This window comes from Eschrichtius robustus, chromosome 17 (genome assembly GCF_028021215.1).
Source record: "Eschrichtius robustus isolate mEscRob2 chromosome 17, mEscRob2.pri, whole genome shotgun sequence".
Taxonomy (NCBI): Eukaryota; Metazoa; Chordata; class Mammalia; order Artiodactyla; family Eschrichtiidae; genus Eschrichtius; species Eschrichtius robustus.
The window spans coordinates 83,592,608-83,611,221 of NC_090840.1; the positions used below are offsets into that span (position 1 = coordinate 83,592,608).

Genomic DNA, 18,614 nt, shown 5'->3' on the forward strand with positions numbered 1-18,614 from the left:
TCTAAGCATCTTCAGTGTTTCCCTGCTAGTTTAAGTCCCAGAGGACATCCTCATTTCCCTGCTTATAAACTCCTGGGGAGCACCCATCTCCTCCACGCCACGACCGGTTCAAACTGAGGGAGGGGACGCCTCCTCCCCACTCCTCTGGGCCATGAGGAGGCCTTCTCCCTCAACACTCCAGACCCCTGGCCCACGGCTAGCCCTCCTCACACAAATGGAGTGGGCAGTGGGCTCAGGGAGTCTGGGAGACAAGTGGGGCACGGGAAACCATTCTCTCCCCCCGGGTGCTGGCCACCCTCAGGAAGCGCCCAGGATGCTCAGCTTCGTGACATGACAGCCCTGAGCATGATGGGGACAGGTCCCCTCATAGGAAGGCCCACTGTGGCCCAGAGCTGCCTGCGACTGGGTGAGTCTCTCTAGTTCTGGGATAGAGTATGAAGACACCCATTTCCCCGAAGCCCTAAAGTTCATGGAGAATGTGGCTTTACCAGTAACAAAGGAGACGTTTACCTCCCGCTGCCTGCTCTCTCCTCTCGTCTCTCAGTTGGCCGGTGGAGAAAAGAGGAGTGCAATTACTGGGCCCACTTAAGCCCCAACATATACTAATTAGCCAAAAATTCTGTGGCTTAACGTTCAGGGTGACTGTATAACAGCCCTAATTCTGACGCTGCTGCTAAATTATGAGTACAGGAAGTACTGACCCTCTTCAAATATTTTACTCATTTCTTAATTGGATCTTTCGTCATAAAACCAGCTTTTTCTATTTTAATTCCTTAGTAATTGCTAAAGACTAGATAAAATGATGGCTTCATACAAAACAGTAGCTAAGGGTTTGAGCTCTTTTGAGATAACCACTGCGCTAAACACTTTACATAATTTCTTACTCTCACAATTCTACAAAGCAGATATTAGCGTCCCTATTTTACAGACAAGGGAAAAACTCAGAAAGAACTGACTCAAGTTCGCATGGCTAAGTGGTAGCACGTGCATTCAAACCCAAGTCAAAAAACTACGCTCCTTCGTACAGCAACCAAATCACCTCCCACTAATTAACACACAGCAGCGGGTTCAATACTCAGGGAGTTCAATACATTTTTCAGCTTTAAGGTGCTCCAGGGACCACTTCTATCTGTTTTATAAAATCACGGCTTACTGGTTTCTAATACTGGAAGAGAAGTACAATTTCGCCACTGTTTGCACAGCAAGTCTGAAATTTTCACACTGAGATGACAGAATAAAAATAAGATATAACTAGAATAATTTGTCCAGGTATCCAGACATAATGGACATTGTGCTATCCTTAAGCATTAAACAAAGAAGTCAAATTAAAAGAACGTGGGTTAAGTCTTCTTCCACAAACAGGAAAATTAAGACTTTTAAAAGGTGCAACAGCGCCACCTATGGCCAAAAAGGCTGTCCAAGTTGCTGTAAAAGATACAACACAAAAATTGCCTGTATAATAAGAAACGATCAGTAAGGTTTTTAAAAATAGGATGTTCAGAGCCTATAACTAAAAGCTTATCTAGCTCATAACTGAATTCTGCTTCAGGGAAGGGAGTGGTATTCAGTATGTAATCTGAAATTGTTAACACTCCTGAATAAGACATAGGCTCATGGAAACTAATCTTAGAAGAAGGAATCCAGTCCAGCCTCTTCATTTTACAGACAGGGAGACTGAGACCCAGGATCCATCCTTCTAGCAATCAGCAGCAAAGCTCTCCTAGTCCTTTTGTTTTACACTAGCTAGCTGTACTAGCTCTATATTCATAAAAGTCATGTCTGCACGTTTCCAACAGCAGATAATCTGTGTCTTGCAAAATACTTCCCAAAGAGCGTTCAACTACAAATCATACAATTTTGTTGAAATACAAAACACTTATTTATATATTAAAATAAAGAGGGAGGGGAAAAAAAAAAGAGGGAGGGGATATGGGGATATATGTATACATATAGCTGATTCACTTTGTTATGCAACAGAAACTAACATAACATTGTAAAGCAATTATACTCCAATAAAGATGTTAAAAAATAAAAATTTTTAAAAATTTAAAAGTAATATATAAATAAAATAGCATGAGCTCCACTTTTATTCCCTCTATAAAGGAAAAGTGACAGATGTCAAATCAACGTTTTGATTATTTACCTCCCCCAGCAGCAGAAATACTTGCTCAATCAAAAAAAGCAGCATTCTCCTAGCATCAACAAGGCAATTCCTTAAAAGATAACATTCCGTCTTTATCTTGTAAGAGGACACATGACCCACCGCCATGATGACGCTCAGATCTGGACTGTGTAAACTGTCAACACATCATTAAATGTACAGCTCTCTTGTCTCAAAAGACTCATATACCTGTGCCTTCACTTCTAACAGGCAGAATTGTTCTCAGAGCTTTCTGAGATGCTCTTCCCAGGTTTTATAAAATCCTCAAATTTGCCTTGAATAAAATTTTCCATTTTCTTTCTTAAAAAATAAATACATGAAACCTATTAAGGGTACAGGAAAAAAAAATCAAAACTTTCTTCAATCACAAAAGAGATAAGCTTATTCTCTGAAAATAATCAATATTGATTTTTCTAAACGTAAAGGCCGTGGTCAAATTCCTAGCAATTTAAAGGTTCTAGTGGATGATTACAAGGCAATATGAATTCTGAGTTGTAAAAATATACATTCTGTACAAATAATCTTCAAGTTCTTCAGCTTGTCAGAAGACAATTTAGCTAGCCCCTATCTTACTAGGATGACACTCATCAAAACTTCATACTGCACTAAAAAAAAGTAACCGAATCCTTATCACTTTAAGTGATATTCATATATATCATATGTATATACACACTGAATATGCATCAGAAATAAACCACCCTCTTCGGTATTCAGAGCTGATCCTTGTAAACTATCTGTCATTGTGACAGCAAATTTTTACTGAGAATCTCTTGGGTGCTTTGTGCAAGGTATCTAACTCGCAGTCAGACTAGGTAAATAACATTATTCAAATTTCACAAATGAGGAAATATATACTTAAACCATAAAAACCAACTTAACATATTCACCATAAGGAAAGAAAAGAGTAAAGATTTTTACTTTCCCTCAATTTTCAGTGGCTTAATCTTTTCTTCCGTACTAAAGACTACATAAAAGCAGTTCAGTCTTTATAACTTTTTCTCTCGACAAGCCTCACTAGAGAAAAACAAGCGGTAAGTCATTAGTAATGGTTGGATTTTCAAAGCTCACTTCTCTTTTGCACTGTAATCATTTTTTACGTTTCTTTTTAATGCTTCCAGAGTTAAAATAAAAAATACTAACTTTTTAGGTCATTAGCTGAGAATAAAACATCTATGCCACTCTGTCTCATATTCTCACTGACACCTCTTCTTTTAAGGCCTCATCAGGTTGAGGTCACTAAAATCAGTCATTTATGAACTCACAGGAGTTTGGGAAACCAGTCAACGGGAGGCTGATCAGAGGAGCAATTAAGGATGCACACTGTGCAGTCACCCCAGCCTGGTTCCAGCCCCGAGTCTGCCGCTGCCAGTTGCATGATTTGGGGCAAGTTACCCCATCTCTTTAAACCTCAATCCCTCACCTGCAAAAAGGAGTTACTGATAACTACCCTCAAACACCTGCTAGGAGGTAAAACGTAAGGAAAGCATTTAGCACAGACTGGCCTAGGGTAGATGCCAAATCATTCATAGCTATTTCAATAATTAGGAATGATAATGCTTACTATTAATAAATTAAGCTAGTCCAAAAAGTACAGATAACCATAAAGGAGAAACATGTGTAAATCAATAAGCATTTTCTTTTGGATTGATTGCAGAATGTCCTATTGATTTTTTAATAAACCAAGTTTTGAATAACCCTGAATACTCTGAATACTAAGAAAGTGAAGTTTTTTTTAAAAAATTTAAACAAAAGGAGAATTAAAGCAAAAAGAGGTAGGGAGTACAGAATTCTTTTTTGAAACTAAATTCAGTTTTAAGAGGGGGGAAAATTCCCTTTTCTCAGAGGAAATCTTGAAAACTATGTAAAGGGGATCTGAGATGTCTAGAGTCTTTTAACACTATTCATGAATTCATATTACCAAGTCTTAAAACTACTTGACAATCAACAATAATAATACTGATAATAATAATGGCTGCTAACATTTATCCAGCACTGGCTGGGACTGTTGTAGGTCCTTTAAATGTGCATCTCATGCAGCCTTCACAAGAACCCTCCAAGGTAAGTACAATTATTATCTCCCCCACTTCACAGATAAGGAAATTGAGGCACAGAGAGATTAAACTTGTTCCAGGCCACACCGCCATTAAATGACATCTGTAGCCTGCTATTTTGCTGGTGAAAAAGGAACCTGAGATATAAATTCAAGGGAGAATGTTAAATAATCAGTTTGTCTGGTCTTCACCTCAAAGAGTGGATACCATAAACTCCGGATGTGAGATGAGGCTGCCACTACAAGCTGACTAATCTTGAAATTAATATCCAGGACGAAGCAACATATATACTCATGATAGCAAATCCGATCACGGCTCTGGACCCTTTAGTGCCTGGAAGGTGGTAAAATCATTTCCGAATCTAAACGCCATCGGCGCTGCTCTTTCAGCTCTCATCCAAGCTTCACTGGATGTCCTTCTCCACAGACTGTCTTCAACAGTGAAAAGTTCTCAAGTGTTTCACACTATGCACAGCTAAATAAAGACATTTCTCTACTGCAGACAGAGCACTTTTTCAGGCTTAAGACTTTTTCTGCCTATCTTTAGCAAGGGGAGAAAGTGAAACGTCACCCTAAAAAGGCGCCAGAGTCTCACTAATCACATGAGTAGAACAGTCCCGACACATTATAACTCTTCAAAGAGCAGGGAAAGAATAAAATAAAACAACCTCCAACAAAAGGCAACCCAGAGAGAGAGCACTTTCTTCTAAGGAGACGATAAAACAGCTGTCACCTGTGTGTTGGCTATTTTAGCACTTGGCCGCTGGCGCGAGGCGACAAGAGGACTTGAAATGCTGGAATCTCATAGCAGAGACAGCAGTTACAACACCACGGGATAAACACAGGTGGTGAGCACCGACGGGAGGCATCTCAAGTCAAAACGGAAGCCCAGGAGAGCAGGGAGCAGAGACATTCCAGTCTGAGGACTTTCTCTATCACTTCTCAGCCCGCTTTACTTTCCTCTCCAATAACTGAGACCCCACTAAAACCGTCAGGAACGGTCTGCTGAAGGATGATAAAACATCTTCAAGGGCCACCAAAGATTCATCTAAGCAGTTCTACAAAGAGTGCACCCAGATTCAGACTGCACGGCTACACTGACTGGCTCATAGAGGTGGTCTCTGCAGTCTTTGCTGGTGACGGGGATGGTATAATTCAGGGGAAAAAGACACTGAAGGCATTTCCCCATCCAATACACATCAACGGCCGTGGGCCTTCTCTTTGGGGGGAAAAAAAATCTGTAAAAATCTCATGGTTCAAAAAACACCTAGTAGTTTTGTGTATAGCCTCGATCTCTGCATTCTTTGTTATTATCTTCGTGACCTATGCGGTATGACAACTACATCCTGAACATTTAAGGCAAATTCATTTATTAAGGGTCAAAAGGGTCAAGTTCATTCAACAAGCATTTGTGGTTCTGCTCCTCCAACGATGCATTTTTACTCTTCATAGGCGCTAACAAACATGAGCAAATCAAACTTCATGCATTAAGAGAACTTCATCAACCAGAAAAATAAGAAACAGCTCCCCGGGCCCTGAATTAGCTGCTAAAAGTGACATCTGGGACTAACTTCACCAAATACACAGAAATTATGACAAGGACCCAGACAGAGAACTTCAAAGACAGCCTACCATGAAATTTTATGCAACTGGTCCAGAAATCAACCCATCACTGTAATCCATTAATATCATTTGATAAGACTCAATAAGATCAATACATATTCAATAGAACCAGAAGACAATGTCTCACGTGCAGGATTTCTGACTCAACAGATTTTATATTTTATTTAAACATTACTCAACCTTCACTCAGAGGGAACAGGAATAGATTATTCCTGCTTGCTTAAGGTCTGTAACTGAGTCCAGGATGGAGGCAAGAGCAGAGCTTACCTGGTCGATGTCTGTTGGCTGCTTCAGCAGGAAGTGAGCTACCCTGGAACCTTCGAGCTCCAGTTTTACCACCAGTTCCACCAGGATAGTGATAGATGACAGAAGCTGAACATAACCCTTCAAGGGCAGCTGGGCATTAAAATAAAAGTTCAATTAATAAAGTTAGTGGCCCACCCTTAGCAAAAATTGCAGTGACTAAGAATGATCTGAACAGCCTGATGATGTGGAAATGCCAATTTTTCCACAAAACAGAGATCAAACCTACAGATCACTGGTTTTGTTACAAACAGGAACATGGCCCCTACTATGTTTTGCAGGCCTGTGTCAAAGCTGGCAGCGCAGAAAATTCTCGTGATGCTCAACGTTTCTCTGAGGGGCTGAGCACATGTGAGACAGGCTGTTCATTCATTCATTTAACCAACAGTTTAGTTCACACTGTGTGGCAGGCTCTGTGCCAGATGCTGACACTGCAGACAGATGTAGAAGTGCCCTGGATCGAAACTATTTTTAAAATCATACCACTGGAAGAAGGACCAGAATACCTATCCCCATCATTCACCCTGAATGCATCTATCCCATTTCGAGGAAACACCTAGCAGGCCTGTCTCCGTCTCAAAGGCAGCCATACTGAGTTGCTGCAACTTTTCATTCTTCTATCACTGGCAGTTAAACCCTAAGAACCCTGGACTATGCTACTCGCCTCACAAGTTGTGCTGCAGTGTTCATCTTTACCCAGTAGCTCAGTGGTTCTCTAACTTTTTGGTCTTAGAACTCCTTGACGCTGAAAAATCACTGAGGACCACAAAAAAGAGCGCTTTTTTTGTGCAGGTTACATCTACAGATATTTACCATATTCGAAAATAAAACTAGAAGAGGATTTAAATATTTATGTGTTCCTTCCTTTTAAAACAATAATAAGCCCATTACATGTTAAACTTTTTTTAAAATATCTTTATTGGAGTATAATTGCTTCACAATGTTGCATTACTTTCTGCTGACTAACAAAATGAATCAGCTATATGCATACGTATATCCCCACATCCCCTCCCTCTTGCGTTTCCCTCCCACCCTCCCTATCCCACCCTTTTATGTGGTCGCAAAGCACCTAGTTGATCTCCCTATGCTATGCAGCTGCTTCCCACTAGCTATCTATTTTACATTTGGTAGTGTATATATGTCAATGTTACTCTCTCACGTCGCCCCAGCTTACCCTTCCCCCTCCAAGTGTCCTCAAGCCCGCTCTCTACGTCTGCGTCTTTATTCCTGTCCTGCCCCTAGGTTCATAAGAACCATTTTTTTTTTTAAGATTCCAAATATATGTGTTAACATACGGTATTTCTTTTTCTCTTTCTGACTTACTTCACTCTGTATGACAGACTCTAGGTTCATCCAGCTAACTACAAATAACTCAATTTCATTTCTTTTTACAGTTGAGTAATATTCCATTGTATATATGTGCCACACCTTCTTTATCCATTCATCTGTCAATGGACACTTAGGTTGCTTCCATGTCCCGGTTATTGTAAATAGTGCTGCAATGAACACTGTGGTACATGACTCTTTTTTAATTATGGTTTTCTCAGGGTATATATGCCCAGTAGTGGGATTGCTGGGTCATATGGTAGTTCTATTTTTAGTTTTTTAAGGAACCTCCATACTGTTCTCCATAGTGGCTGTATCAATTTACATTCCCACCAACAGTGCAAGAGGGTTCCCTTTTCTCCACACCCTCTCCAGCATTTATTGTTTGTGGATTTTTGGATGATTTTTTGATGACCAGCCATTCTGACTGGTGTGAGGTGATACCTCATTGTAGTTCTGATTCGCATTTCTCTAAAGATTAGTGAAGTTGAGCATCTTTTCATGTGTTTGTTGGCAATCTGTATATCTTCTTTGGAGAAATGTCTATTTAGGTCTTCTGCCCATTTTTGGATTGGGTTGTTTGTTTGTTTGATATTGAGCTGCATGAGCTGCTTGTATATTTTGGAGATTAATCCTTTGTCAGTTGCTTCGTTTGCAAATATTTTCTCCCATTCTGAGGATTGTCTTTTTATCTTCTTTATGGTTTCCTTTGCTGTGCAAAAGCTTTTAAGTTTCATTAGGCCCCATTGGTTTATTTTTGTTTTTATTTCCATTTCTCTAGGAGGTGGGTCAAAAAGGATCTTGCTGTGATTTTTGTCATAAAGTGTTCTGCCTATGTTTTCCTCTAAGAATTTCACAGTGTCTGGCCTCACATTTAGGTCTTTAATCCATTTTGAGTTTATTTTTGTGTATGGTGTTAGGGAGTGTTCCAATTTCATTCTTTTACACGTAGCTGTCCAGTTTTCCCACTTATTGAAGAGGCTGTCTTTTCTCCATTGTATATTCTTGCCTCCTTTATCAAAGATAAGGTGACCATATGTGCGTGGGTTTATCTCTGGGCTTTCTGTTCCCTGTTCCATTGATCTATATTTCTGTTTTTGTGCCAGTACCATACTGTCTTGATTACTGTAGCTTTGTACTATAGTCTGAAGTCCAGGAGCCTGATTCCTCCAGCTCCGTTTTACTTTCTCAAGATTGCTATGGCTATTCGGGGTCTTTTGCGTTTCCATACAAATTGTGCAATTTTTTGTTCTAGTTCTGTGAAAAATGCCATTGGTAGCTTGATAGGGATTGCACTGAATCTGTAGATTGCTTTGGGATGTATAGTCATTTTCACAATGTTGCTTCTTCCAATCCAAGAACATGGTATATCTCTCCATCTGTTTGTATCATCTTTAATTTCTTTCATCAGTGTCTTATAGTTTTCTGCATGCAGGTCTTTTGTCTCCTTAGGTAGGTTTATTCCTAGGTATTTTATTCTTTTTTTTGCAATGGTAAATGGGAGTGTTTCTTTAACTTCTCTTTCAGATTTTTCATCATTAATGTATAGGAATGCAAGCAATTTCTGTGCATTAATTTTGTATCCTGCTACTCTACCAAATTCATTGATTAGCTCTAGTAGTTTTCTGGGAGCATCTTTAGGATTCTCTATGTATAGTATCATGTCATCTGCAAACAGTGACAGTTTTACTTCTTCTTTTCCGATTTGGATTCCTTTCATTTCTTTTTCTTCTCTGATTGCTGTGGCTAAAACTTCCAAAACTATGTTGAATAACAGTGGTCAGAGTGGGCAACCTTGTCTTGTTCCCGATCTCAGAGGAAATGGTTTCAGCTTTTCACCACTGAGAACAATGTTGGCTGTGGGTTTGTCATATATGGGCTCTATTATGTTGAGGTAGGTTCCCTCTATGCCTACTTTCTGGAGAGTTTCTATCATAAATGGGCATTGAATTTTGTCAAAAGCTTTTTCTGCATCTATTGAGATGATATGGTTTTTATCCTTCAATATGCTAATATGGTGTATCACATTGACTGATTTGCGTATATTGAAGAATCCTTGCATTCCTGGGATAAACCCCACTTGATCATGGTGTATGATCCTTTCAATGTGCTGTTGGATTCTGTTTGCTAGTATTTTGCTGAGGAGTTTTGCATCTATGTTCATCAGAGATATTGGCTTGTAGTTTTCTTTTTTTGTGACATCTTTGTCTGGTTTTGGTATCAGGGTGATGGTGGCCTCGTAGAATGAGTTTGGACGTGTTCCTCCCTCAGCTATATTTTGTAAGAGTTTGAGAAGGATAGGTGTTAGCTCTTCCCTAAATGTTTGATAGAATTAGCCTGTGAAGCCATCTGGTCCTGGGCTTTTGTTTGTTGGAAGATTTTTAATCACAGTTTCAATTTCAGTGTTTGTGACTGGTCTGTTTATATTTTCTATTTCTTCTTGGTTCAGTCTCGGAAGGTTGTGCTTTCCTAAGAATGTGTCCATTTCTTCCAGGTTGTCCATTTTATCGGCATATAGTTGCTTGTAATAATCTCTCATGATCCTCTGTATTTCTGCAGTGTCAGTTGTTATTTCTCCTTTTTCATTTCTAATTCTGTTCATTTGAGTCTTCTCCCTTTTTTCCATGACGAATCTGCTAATGGTTTATCAATTTTGTTTATCTTCTCTAAGAACCAGCTTTTAGTTTTATTGATCTGTGCTACTGTTTCCTTCATTTCTTTTTCATTTCTTTCTGATCTGATCTTTATGATTTCTTTCCTTCTGCTAACTTTGGAGGTGTTTTGTTCTTCTTTCTCTAATTCTATAGGTGTAAGGTTAGGCTGTTTGAGATTTTTCTTGTTTCCTGATAGGATTGTATTGCTATAAACTTCCCTCTTAGAACTGCTTTTGCTGCATCCCATAGGTTTTGGGTCGTCGTGTTTTCACTGTCATTTGTTTCTAGGTATTTTTTGATTTCCTCTTTGATTTCTTCAGTGATCTCTTGGTTATTTAGTAGTGTATTGTTTAGCCTCCATGTGTTTGTATTTTTTACAGATCTTTTCCTGTAATTGATGTCTAGTCTCATAGCGTTGTGGTTGGAAAAGATACTTGATACGAGTTCAATTTTCTTAAGTTTACCAAGGCTTGATTTATGACCCAAGATATGGTCTATCCTGGAGAATGTTCCATGAGCACTTGAGAAGAAAGTGTATTTTGTTGTTTTTGGTTGGGATGTCCTATAAATATCAATTAAGTCCATCTTGTTTAATGTGTCATTTAAAGCTTGTGTTTCCTTATTTATTTTCATTTTGAATGATCTGTCCATTGGTGAAAGTGGGGTGTTAAAGTCCCCTACTATGATTGTGTTACTGTCAATTTCCCCTTTTATGGCTGTTAGCATTTGCCTTATGTATTGAGGTGCTCCTATGTTGGGTGAATATTTACAATTGTTATATCTTCTTCTTGGATTGATCATTGTTAGTGTCCTTCTTTGTCTCTTGTAATAGTCTTTATTTTAAAGTCTATTTTGTCTGATATGAGAATTGCTACTCCAGCTTTCTTTCGATTTCCATTTGCATGGAGTATCTTTTTCCATCCCCTCACTTTCCAGTCTCTATGTGTCCCTAGGTCTGAAGTTGGTGTCTTGTAGACAGCATATGTAGAGGTCTTATTTTTGTATCCATTCAGCCAGTCTATGTCTTTTGGTTGGAGCATTTAATCCATTTACCTTTAAGGTAATTATCTGTATGTATGTTCCTATTATCATTTTCTTAATCGTTTTGGGTTTGTTTTTGTAGGTCTTTTCCTTCTCTTGTATTTCCTGCCTAGAGAAGTTCCTTTAGCATTTGTTGTAAAGCTGGTTTGGTGGTGCTGAATTCTCTTAGCTTTTGCTTATCGGTAAAGGTTTTAATTTCTCTGTCATATCTGAATGAGATCCTTGCTGGGCAGAGTAATCCTGGTTGTAGGTTTTTCCCTTTCATCACTTTAAATATGTCCTGCCACTCCCTTTTGGGTTGCAGAGTTTCTGCTGAAAAATCAGCTGTTAACATTATGGGGATTCCCTTGTATGTTATTTGTTGCTTTTCCCTTGCTGCTTTTAATATTTTTTCTTTGTATTTAATTTTTGATAGTTTGATTAGTATGTGTCTTGGCATGTTTCTCTTTGGGTTTATCCTGTATGGTACTCTCTGTGCTTCCTGGACTTGAATCACTATTTGCTTTCCCATGTTAGGGAAGTTTTCAACTATAATGTCTTCAAATATTTTCTCAGACCCTTTCTCTTTCTCTTCTTCTTCTGGGACCCCTATAATTCAAATGTTGGTGCATTTAATATTGTCCCAGAAGTCTCTGAGATTGTCCTCAATTCTTTTCATTCTTTTTTCTTTATTCTGCTCCCTGGCAGTTATTTCCACCATTTTATCTTCCAGCTCACTTATCTGTTCTTCTGCCTCAGTTATTCTGCTATTCATTCCTTGTAGAGTATTTTTAATTTCAGTAATTGTGTTGTTCATCACTGTTTGTTTGCTCTTTAGTTCTTCTAGATCCTTGTTATTTGTTTCTTGTATTTTCTCCATTCTGCTCCAAGATTTTGGATCATCTTTACTATCATTACTCTGAATTCTGTTTCAGGTAGCTTGCCTGTTTCGTCTTCATTTATTTGGTCTTGCAGGTTTTTACCTTGGTCTGTAACATATTTTGTTGTCGTTTCTTCTTTTTTTTTTTTTTTTTTTTTTTTGATGGGTGGTGCTGTATTCCTGTCTCACTCGTTGTTTGGCCTGCGACATCCAGCACTGGAGTTTGCAGGCAGTTGGACAGGGCCGGGTCCTGGTGCTGAGATGAGGACCTCCAGGAGGCCTCACTCCAATTGATATTTCCAGGGGTCTGAGGTTCTCTGTTAGTCCAGTGGTTTGGACTCGGAGCTCCCACCACATGAGCTCGGGCCCAACCTCCGGCCTGGGAACCAAGATCCTGCAATTTTCGTGGTGCAGTTAAAAAAAAAAAAAAAGAAAGAAAAAAGGAGCAGTACAATATCAAAGAATAAAAAGCAAAACAAAATTAGAAAGATAAAAAACATATTAGGAAAAATAAGACTATAATTGAAACAACTGCAACAAGGTAAAATGAAACCACAACAGAAAAAAGAAGAAAAAAAAAAGGGGGGGGAACAAGCCAAAAGGAGAGAAAAATAACAAAGTATAAAGAATAAAATAAAACTAGAAAAATAAAAGATTTATTAGGAAAAATAAAAATATAAAAGAATCAACAACAATGAATCAACAAGGTAAAACAGAACCCCAATCTAAAAGAGGAAGAAAAAAAAACTCTTGGCTCTGGGGGTGGCGTTTAGGCGGGGGTGGAACTTAGGCAGGGGTGGGGTTTGGGGTGGGCGGGACCTAGGTGGGTGGGGGGTGATGTTCAAGCATGGGGCAGGGCCTCTGCTTACAACCTGCCACAAGGGGAGAGGCAGCACGTGGAAAGGAGGGTCTCTGGAGCGTGGGGTTCCAGGAGTTTGGAGGTGGGGCCCTGAGTGCAGGTTTGTGGGTGGGGTTTAGGCCCAGCGAGTTGGAGGGGGTCTCCGAGTGTAGAGGTGGGGCCCTGGGTGGGGGCCCTGGGTGGGGATGTAGGGGTGGGGCTTGGGTTCTGCGCGGCAGGAGGGAGGCTCCGAGGGCAAAGGATTAGGCCTGGGAGCCCAACAGGCTTCCCGGTGCCTAAGTGGACAGCGAAAGCACTGGCCTCATTCCTTTCTGTTCATTCATGCCCCTCCCCCACTGTCTCCCCCAGGGTCTCCCCTGTCCCCGCTGGACCCCTAACCGTGGGTGGATCCCACTGGGTGTAGGAACTCCTCCCTTCCCCCAGCCGCCCCTCAGCAGTGCCGTCCCAGAGGTCCGGCCTTTACTTTTGCTCCCCCTTCCCCCCCACCCACTCCCTCAGGACCCATGTGGCTGGAGGGGGCCTCGGTGGGCAGACGATCAGGCCCGGGATATCAGCGGGTTTCCAGGGGCCCAAGTGGGCAGGAGAAACCTGGCCACGCTCCCTTTTGATCCTCTGCCCTCCCAATGGTTCCCCAATTTCCCCCTTCGGGCGTGGGATCCCTTCCCCTCCCCCAGCCACCCCTCAGGGGCTCCAGTCCCGTCCCACCTCCACTTCTCCTCCCCCTTCACTCCCCCCATGCCCCACATCCTAGCCAGTGGCTGGGGGTTCCTCCCATCCCCTTAGGTGTCCGTGGTCCCCCACCGGTGCCTGGTAGGTGCCCTAGTTGTGAGGAGACGCGAATTCCGCGTCCTCCTAGTACGCCATCTTGACCATGTTAAATTTTTTAAGGGGTGTTTTTTGTTTTTGGCTGCGTTGGGTCTTCCTTGCTACGTGCAGGCTTTTCTCTAGTTGCGGCAAGCGGGGCTACTCTTCATTGCGGTGCACAGGCTTCTCATTGCTGTGGCTTCTCTTGTTGCGGAGCACAGGCTCTAGGCGCACGGGCTTCAGTAGTTGTAGCACGCAGGCTTCAGTAGTTGTGGCACTCGGGCTCAGTAGTTGTGGCTTGCGGGCTCTAGAGCACAGGCTCAGTAGTTGTGGCACATGGGCTTAGTTGCTCCATGGCATATGGGATCTTCCCGGACCAGGGCTCGAACCCATGTTCCCTGCATTGGCAGGCGGATTCTCAATCACTGCACCACCAGGGAAGCCCCGACCATGTTAAATTTTCATGAACAACAACTACGTTTCAAAACAAAAACAATATGCTGGAAGAGGGGCATTGTTTGCATTTTTACAATTTTACATGAAATTTCTTTCATGTCTGGCTCGAGACAAGTGTGCTGATTCTCACACCTGCTTCTGCCCTCAATGTGCTGTGATGTCACACGTCCTGGAGCCCCCCGGAAACCCCACTGTCCATTTCTGAGGGACCAAGAGTGAAATAAGCTGGCAGCACCTGGCACCACCCACTCCACCCCGCCTTCACAGGAACCCGACCTGCCCATTATCACTGGGTGGGTCAGGTGCCCGGTGGCTTCTTCCCGGATAAGCACCTAACCTTCAGCTCTACTCCACCAGTGCACAGCAAGTCATTATAGACCTCTCCTTCAAGAAAACGAAGTAAAACTCCTATTCGCCTTTCCCCTCCTACTTAATCCTTTATCTGTTTCTTGTTTCTTTTCCATCTATTCCTTCTCTTTCTCACTTTCATTTCCCTATCCTCTTTAAGAAACCAAATTATGAAATTTAAGTCCATTTTAAGAATTTATATTTTGTGTGTCCTATAGGACGCTGTTGATCTTCCACTGAAGAACTTGGTTACTTCATTCTGACTTGTATTTACCACAGTGGCTGACGGGCCCTCTGACTGAGCTGTCAACCTCTTCCAGGAAAGGACCCTGTTTCAGCCCTCACTCACGCCACGTTTATTTAACAAGCACTCACAGAACATCTACAATATGCTAGATGATGGACACACACAGACCACGCCTCCCACTCCCACCTCCAGGACATGGCCCCTGAAGGAGAAAAACACGCAAACAGGCAGTCCCAGCACAGAGGGTAAACTCCGTGCAGACAGGATTCTGTACAAGACCCGTGGGCACCCACTGCGTGGAGGGGTCAGAAGAGGCTGTCCTTTGAAGCAGGTTTTCTTTTTTTTAAGTTTTTTTAATTGAGATATAATTCACATACCGCAAAACTCACCCACTTAAAAGTGTACGATTCGGGAACTTTTGTATATTGACAGCTGTGCAACCCCTACCACTATCTAATTCCAGAACCTTTTCATCACCCCAAAGAAACCCCATGACCATCAGCAGTCCCTCCCCATTCCCCCCTCTGCCCAGCCCCAGGCAACCAGTAATCTGCTCTTTGCCTCTAGATTTGCCTATTCTGGACATTTCAGATAATCAGCATCATATAATATGTGGCCTTTTGTGTCTGATTCCTTTTACTTGACACGATGTTATCAGGGTTCATCCATGTTGTAGTGGTATCAGTATCTCATTTGTTTTTATGTCTGAATAACATTCCACTGTATGGAGAAACATTTTGTTCATCCATTCATCATCTGACCTATGGATGAGGTTTTGAAGAACGAGTGTAAGAGGTGACTAACATGGGGAATGGCATTCTAAGCAGAGGGCAAGATGTGCTTTAAAAAAACAAAAACAAAAAACAGAGCAACAAGGAAATTCAGTGTGTTTTTGAGGAAAGTGCATGCTTGGTTCAGCAGGACTGCAGTGCAGGGCTGGGTGGGAAAGTGGCAGGCGATAAGGTGAGGCAGTTAGCCTGGAAGACTCCCCACGGCAACCAGCTCAGCTGACTGCTTCCCCTCCCTCTCCATATGTTTTTAGAGCCATTGTTTCTAGGTTTTCTCTTATTTCAAGTAGCAGTTGCTGTAATTACATACGTGATCATCTTCATCAGATAACCTTACCTCCAAGCCACAGAAAGTCATTCACTGAGCGAAGCAGTTCCACGGACATATGGTAATGGACCAGGGAGTCCTGCAGCATCCCGGCCTGCAGGCACAAATCCCCCACATGCTTCCGCATGCGCCCTTGGCACCGCTTCTTGTAATGTCTATAAAGTAAAATGCACGGAAATGTATCAGTGATAATGCCCGACTTCTGCCCCAAAAGCACACTGGCTAAGCACTTTTCAATTCCCTCACTACAAAAAAAAGCTAAGAAGGCAACCTTAGGCTCCACAATTGAAAGCCAGCCACCATCATTGCCAGTTTATGAGCAAAGTTATTTTTTAAACCTAATAGAATACATGTATTTCACGTGGATAATATTAGAGCAGGCTTTCTCTTTTCAAATTTTCCAATCACAACATTAGCACAAGAAAGTTTATGTTTCAGCTTTTAAAAAAAATCAATTATCTTCCACTTTCTTAACCTCAAACCTATTATTCTTTTATAAAGAGAGCTATGCTGCATATTATAAGCCAACTGTTTGGCTTTTGCAAACAAGACCTTTATCGTCACTATTTCAGAGCAAGCTTTAATGATACTTTGAGAGGTGGGGCCTGGGACTCTCGCTAACAGCTCTTTAAATATTGGCAAGGATGTGCTATTAAATAATGCAAAAGCTTCTAACTCTGTATCAACTCAGAAACCAAAGAAATTATACCAAAGTCTTGCTTTATCATTTTTAAATATTCCTATTCTTGTGAATATTAAATTTCTTAAAAGATTTTTCAAGAAAAACAGCAGCTGTATTAAATTTCCTCTCACCAAGAAAGCAATCTTATCAAGAATAAAAACCCCTATGTTAATCCAAAAGATGTGAAGTTTCTAGCTAAATGAATGTACAGATCTCAATACAAACTTAAATCCCATCTGATCTAACTCTGGAATGTACCTTTTCTGTTCCAAATGTTCGCTGAACTAAGATCATCACATAACACAGAGAAGGAGAGAAGAGGAAAGTCGGCTTGGCCTCCATCTGTTTTCTTCCCAGCCACAAGGCGCTGCTAGGATGGCCCCCGCCAACAAGCCCTCCCCATAAGAAAATACTGCATCTAAATTGCCCCGCCATCCCCAAGCACACCCTGCCATCTCTCCCCCACTGGTCACCTCAACAGCCCTCTAATGGTCTTCTAATGACCCTCCCACCCTGTACCACCCTCCCCTTCATCCCTGCTACACACACACACTCACACACAGCCAGAGTGGCCTTCCCAAAGCACAAATCTGATTAGGTCACTCCCTCACTTCAACGCCTTCAAAGTTTCCCCAGTACAGTTCTGGCCCTCCCCACTGCCCCCTGCATTCCCCAGCCTTACCGCAGTACCGAGGTCCCCAGTGACCACAGGGGCCACCTGACCCTTCGGTCTAGCTACTTCCCACTCACCTTAGGGCTCATTTCAACTCAGTTTCTCAAGGAAGCCTTCCCTGCCTCCAACCTCTGCACCTGTGGGCCTCTCCCTCCCAAAGGTGGGCAGTGCTTGGCCTGCTTCCTTGCTGTGTCCTCCTGTTCTAACCAGAAAAGAATTCAGCATCCAAATGCACATTTTCCTCCTCCATTACCACGACTGTGGACTTTTAATACGTGGCTCAGTTTACAAATACCACCATGATGTTGACTCAATAGATTTTGAATTAGACTTTTTTTCAGTAGACTCTACTCCTATCCTGTTAGACTAAAATTTGCTTTAAAGCATCCTGTCTTAACTCTCCAAAAAAAGTATATTATTACATCTTCGTATGAACTTACAAAGGTGCACATCTGCTGTAGCAAAATATAGCCCAGAACATCTTCAAAAATAAAAAGTGCAATCATTGTGATCAGAAACAGTTGGTTTTGAAAATACAGGATTTTTACAAAAAGGAGTCAGCTAAATATGCTCTTAGTTTTTCATATTAAGGTCATACGATTCAACAAAACAATATAAAATATTCTAAATTATATAAAAATAGAATGAACCCTAATACTTTGGAGAAAATCTCCAAAATACCAAACAAACAAAATTCTATCACAGATTTATATAAATTAAAGTATTTAACTCTCGAAGTACTATATGCCCCAAGACTGGGTCATCTCAAGATTATGAGCAATTCTGTTCCAATCCTTTGAAAACACAGTAAGAAACAGATAAAGGAATTAAGACAATTCGATTTGTAGTTAGGTAAACTACAAAATAAACTAAAATATTTTAAGCCAATTTTGTAATTTAGACTATAAGCTTCCGCATCAAAATTCTTTTTCCAAAAAGACATGGATCCTTCTTTCACGGATCATTTGAAAATGGTAATGTCACGTTTTTTAAGTCTCTCTAAAAGTTCAGAGTTCTTATATATACATTATTAGAATTGTCACATTGTGTGACCACTGAATATGCTTATGGATAAGGAAAAAAAACATACGAGCAAACAGTATGACAAAGAAAAATACAACATGAAGCCACAGTAGCAAATAAAGGTAACATTAACACAAAATGCAAATATTCAAAATATGCCATAATTTGTTGTAAATTTCAAAACTAATGGTGAATTTCAAAGCCATGAGCAACAGAACTTAGCCAAAAATGTGAACATGCTCTAAATACTTCAAAGAGTGACTCACGTTATTTCATTATTCTGACAAGTTATAAACACTGGGTTAAAGGAATTGGAAATAAGGATTGATAGAAAAATTAAAAACCCAATAACCCCTAAGTCATAATGGCCTCAAATCAATCGTAACTAA

General features: G+C 41.0%; 1 protein-coding gene across 2 annotated transcripts in view; it reads right to left on the minus strand.

Moving 5' to 3' along the window:
• Positions 1–18,614, minus strand: part of TRAPPC9 (trafficking protein particle complex subunit 9) — a 522,236-nt gene that overhangs the window by 483,602 nt on the left and 20,020 nt on the right. For both annotated transcript variants that reach the window (XM_068525830.1, XM_068525829.1), the window contains exons 3-4: positions 15,857–16,002; positions 6,102–6,230 (exon numbers count right to left, since the gene is read on the minus strand). In XM_068525830.1, the coding sequence (XP_068381931.1) occupies positions 6,102–6,230; positions 15,857–16,002 (275 nt within the window). The remainder of the gene's footprint in view (positions 1–6,101; positions 6,231–15,856; positions 16,003–18,614) is intronic.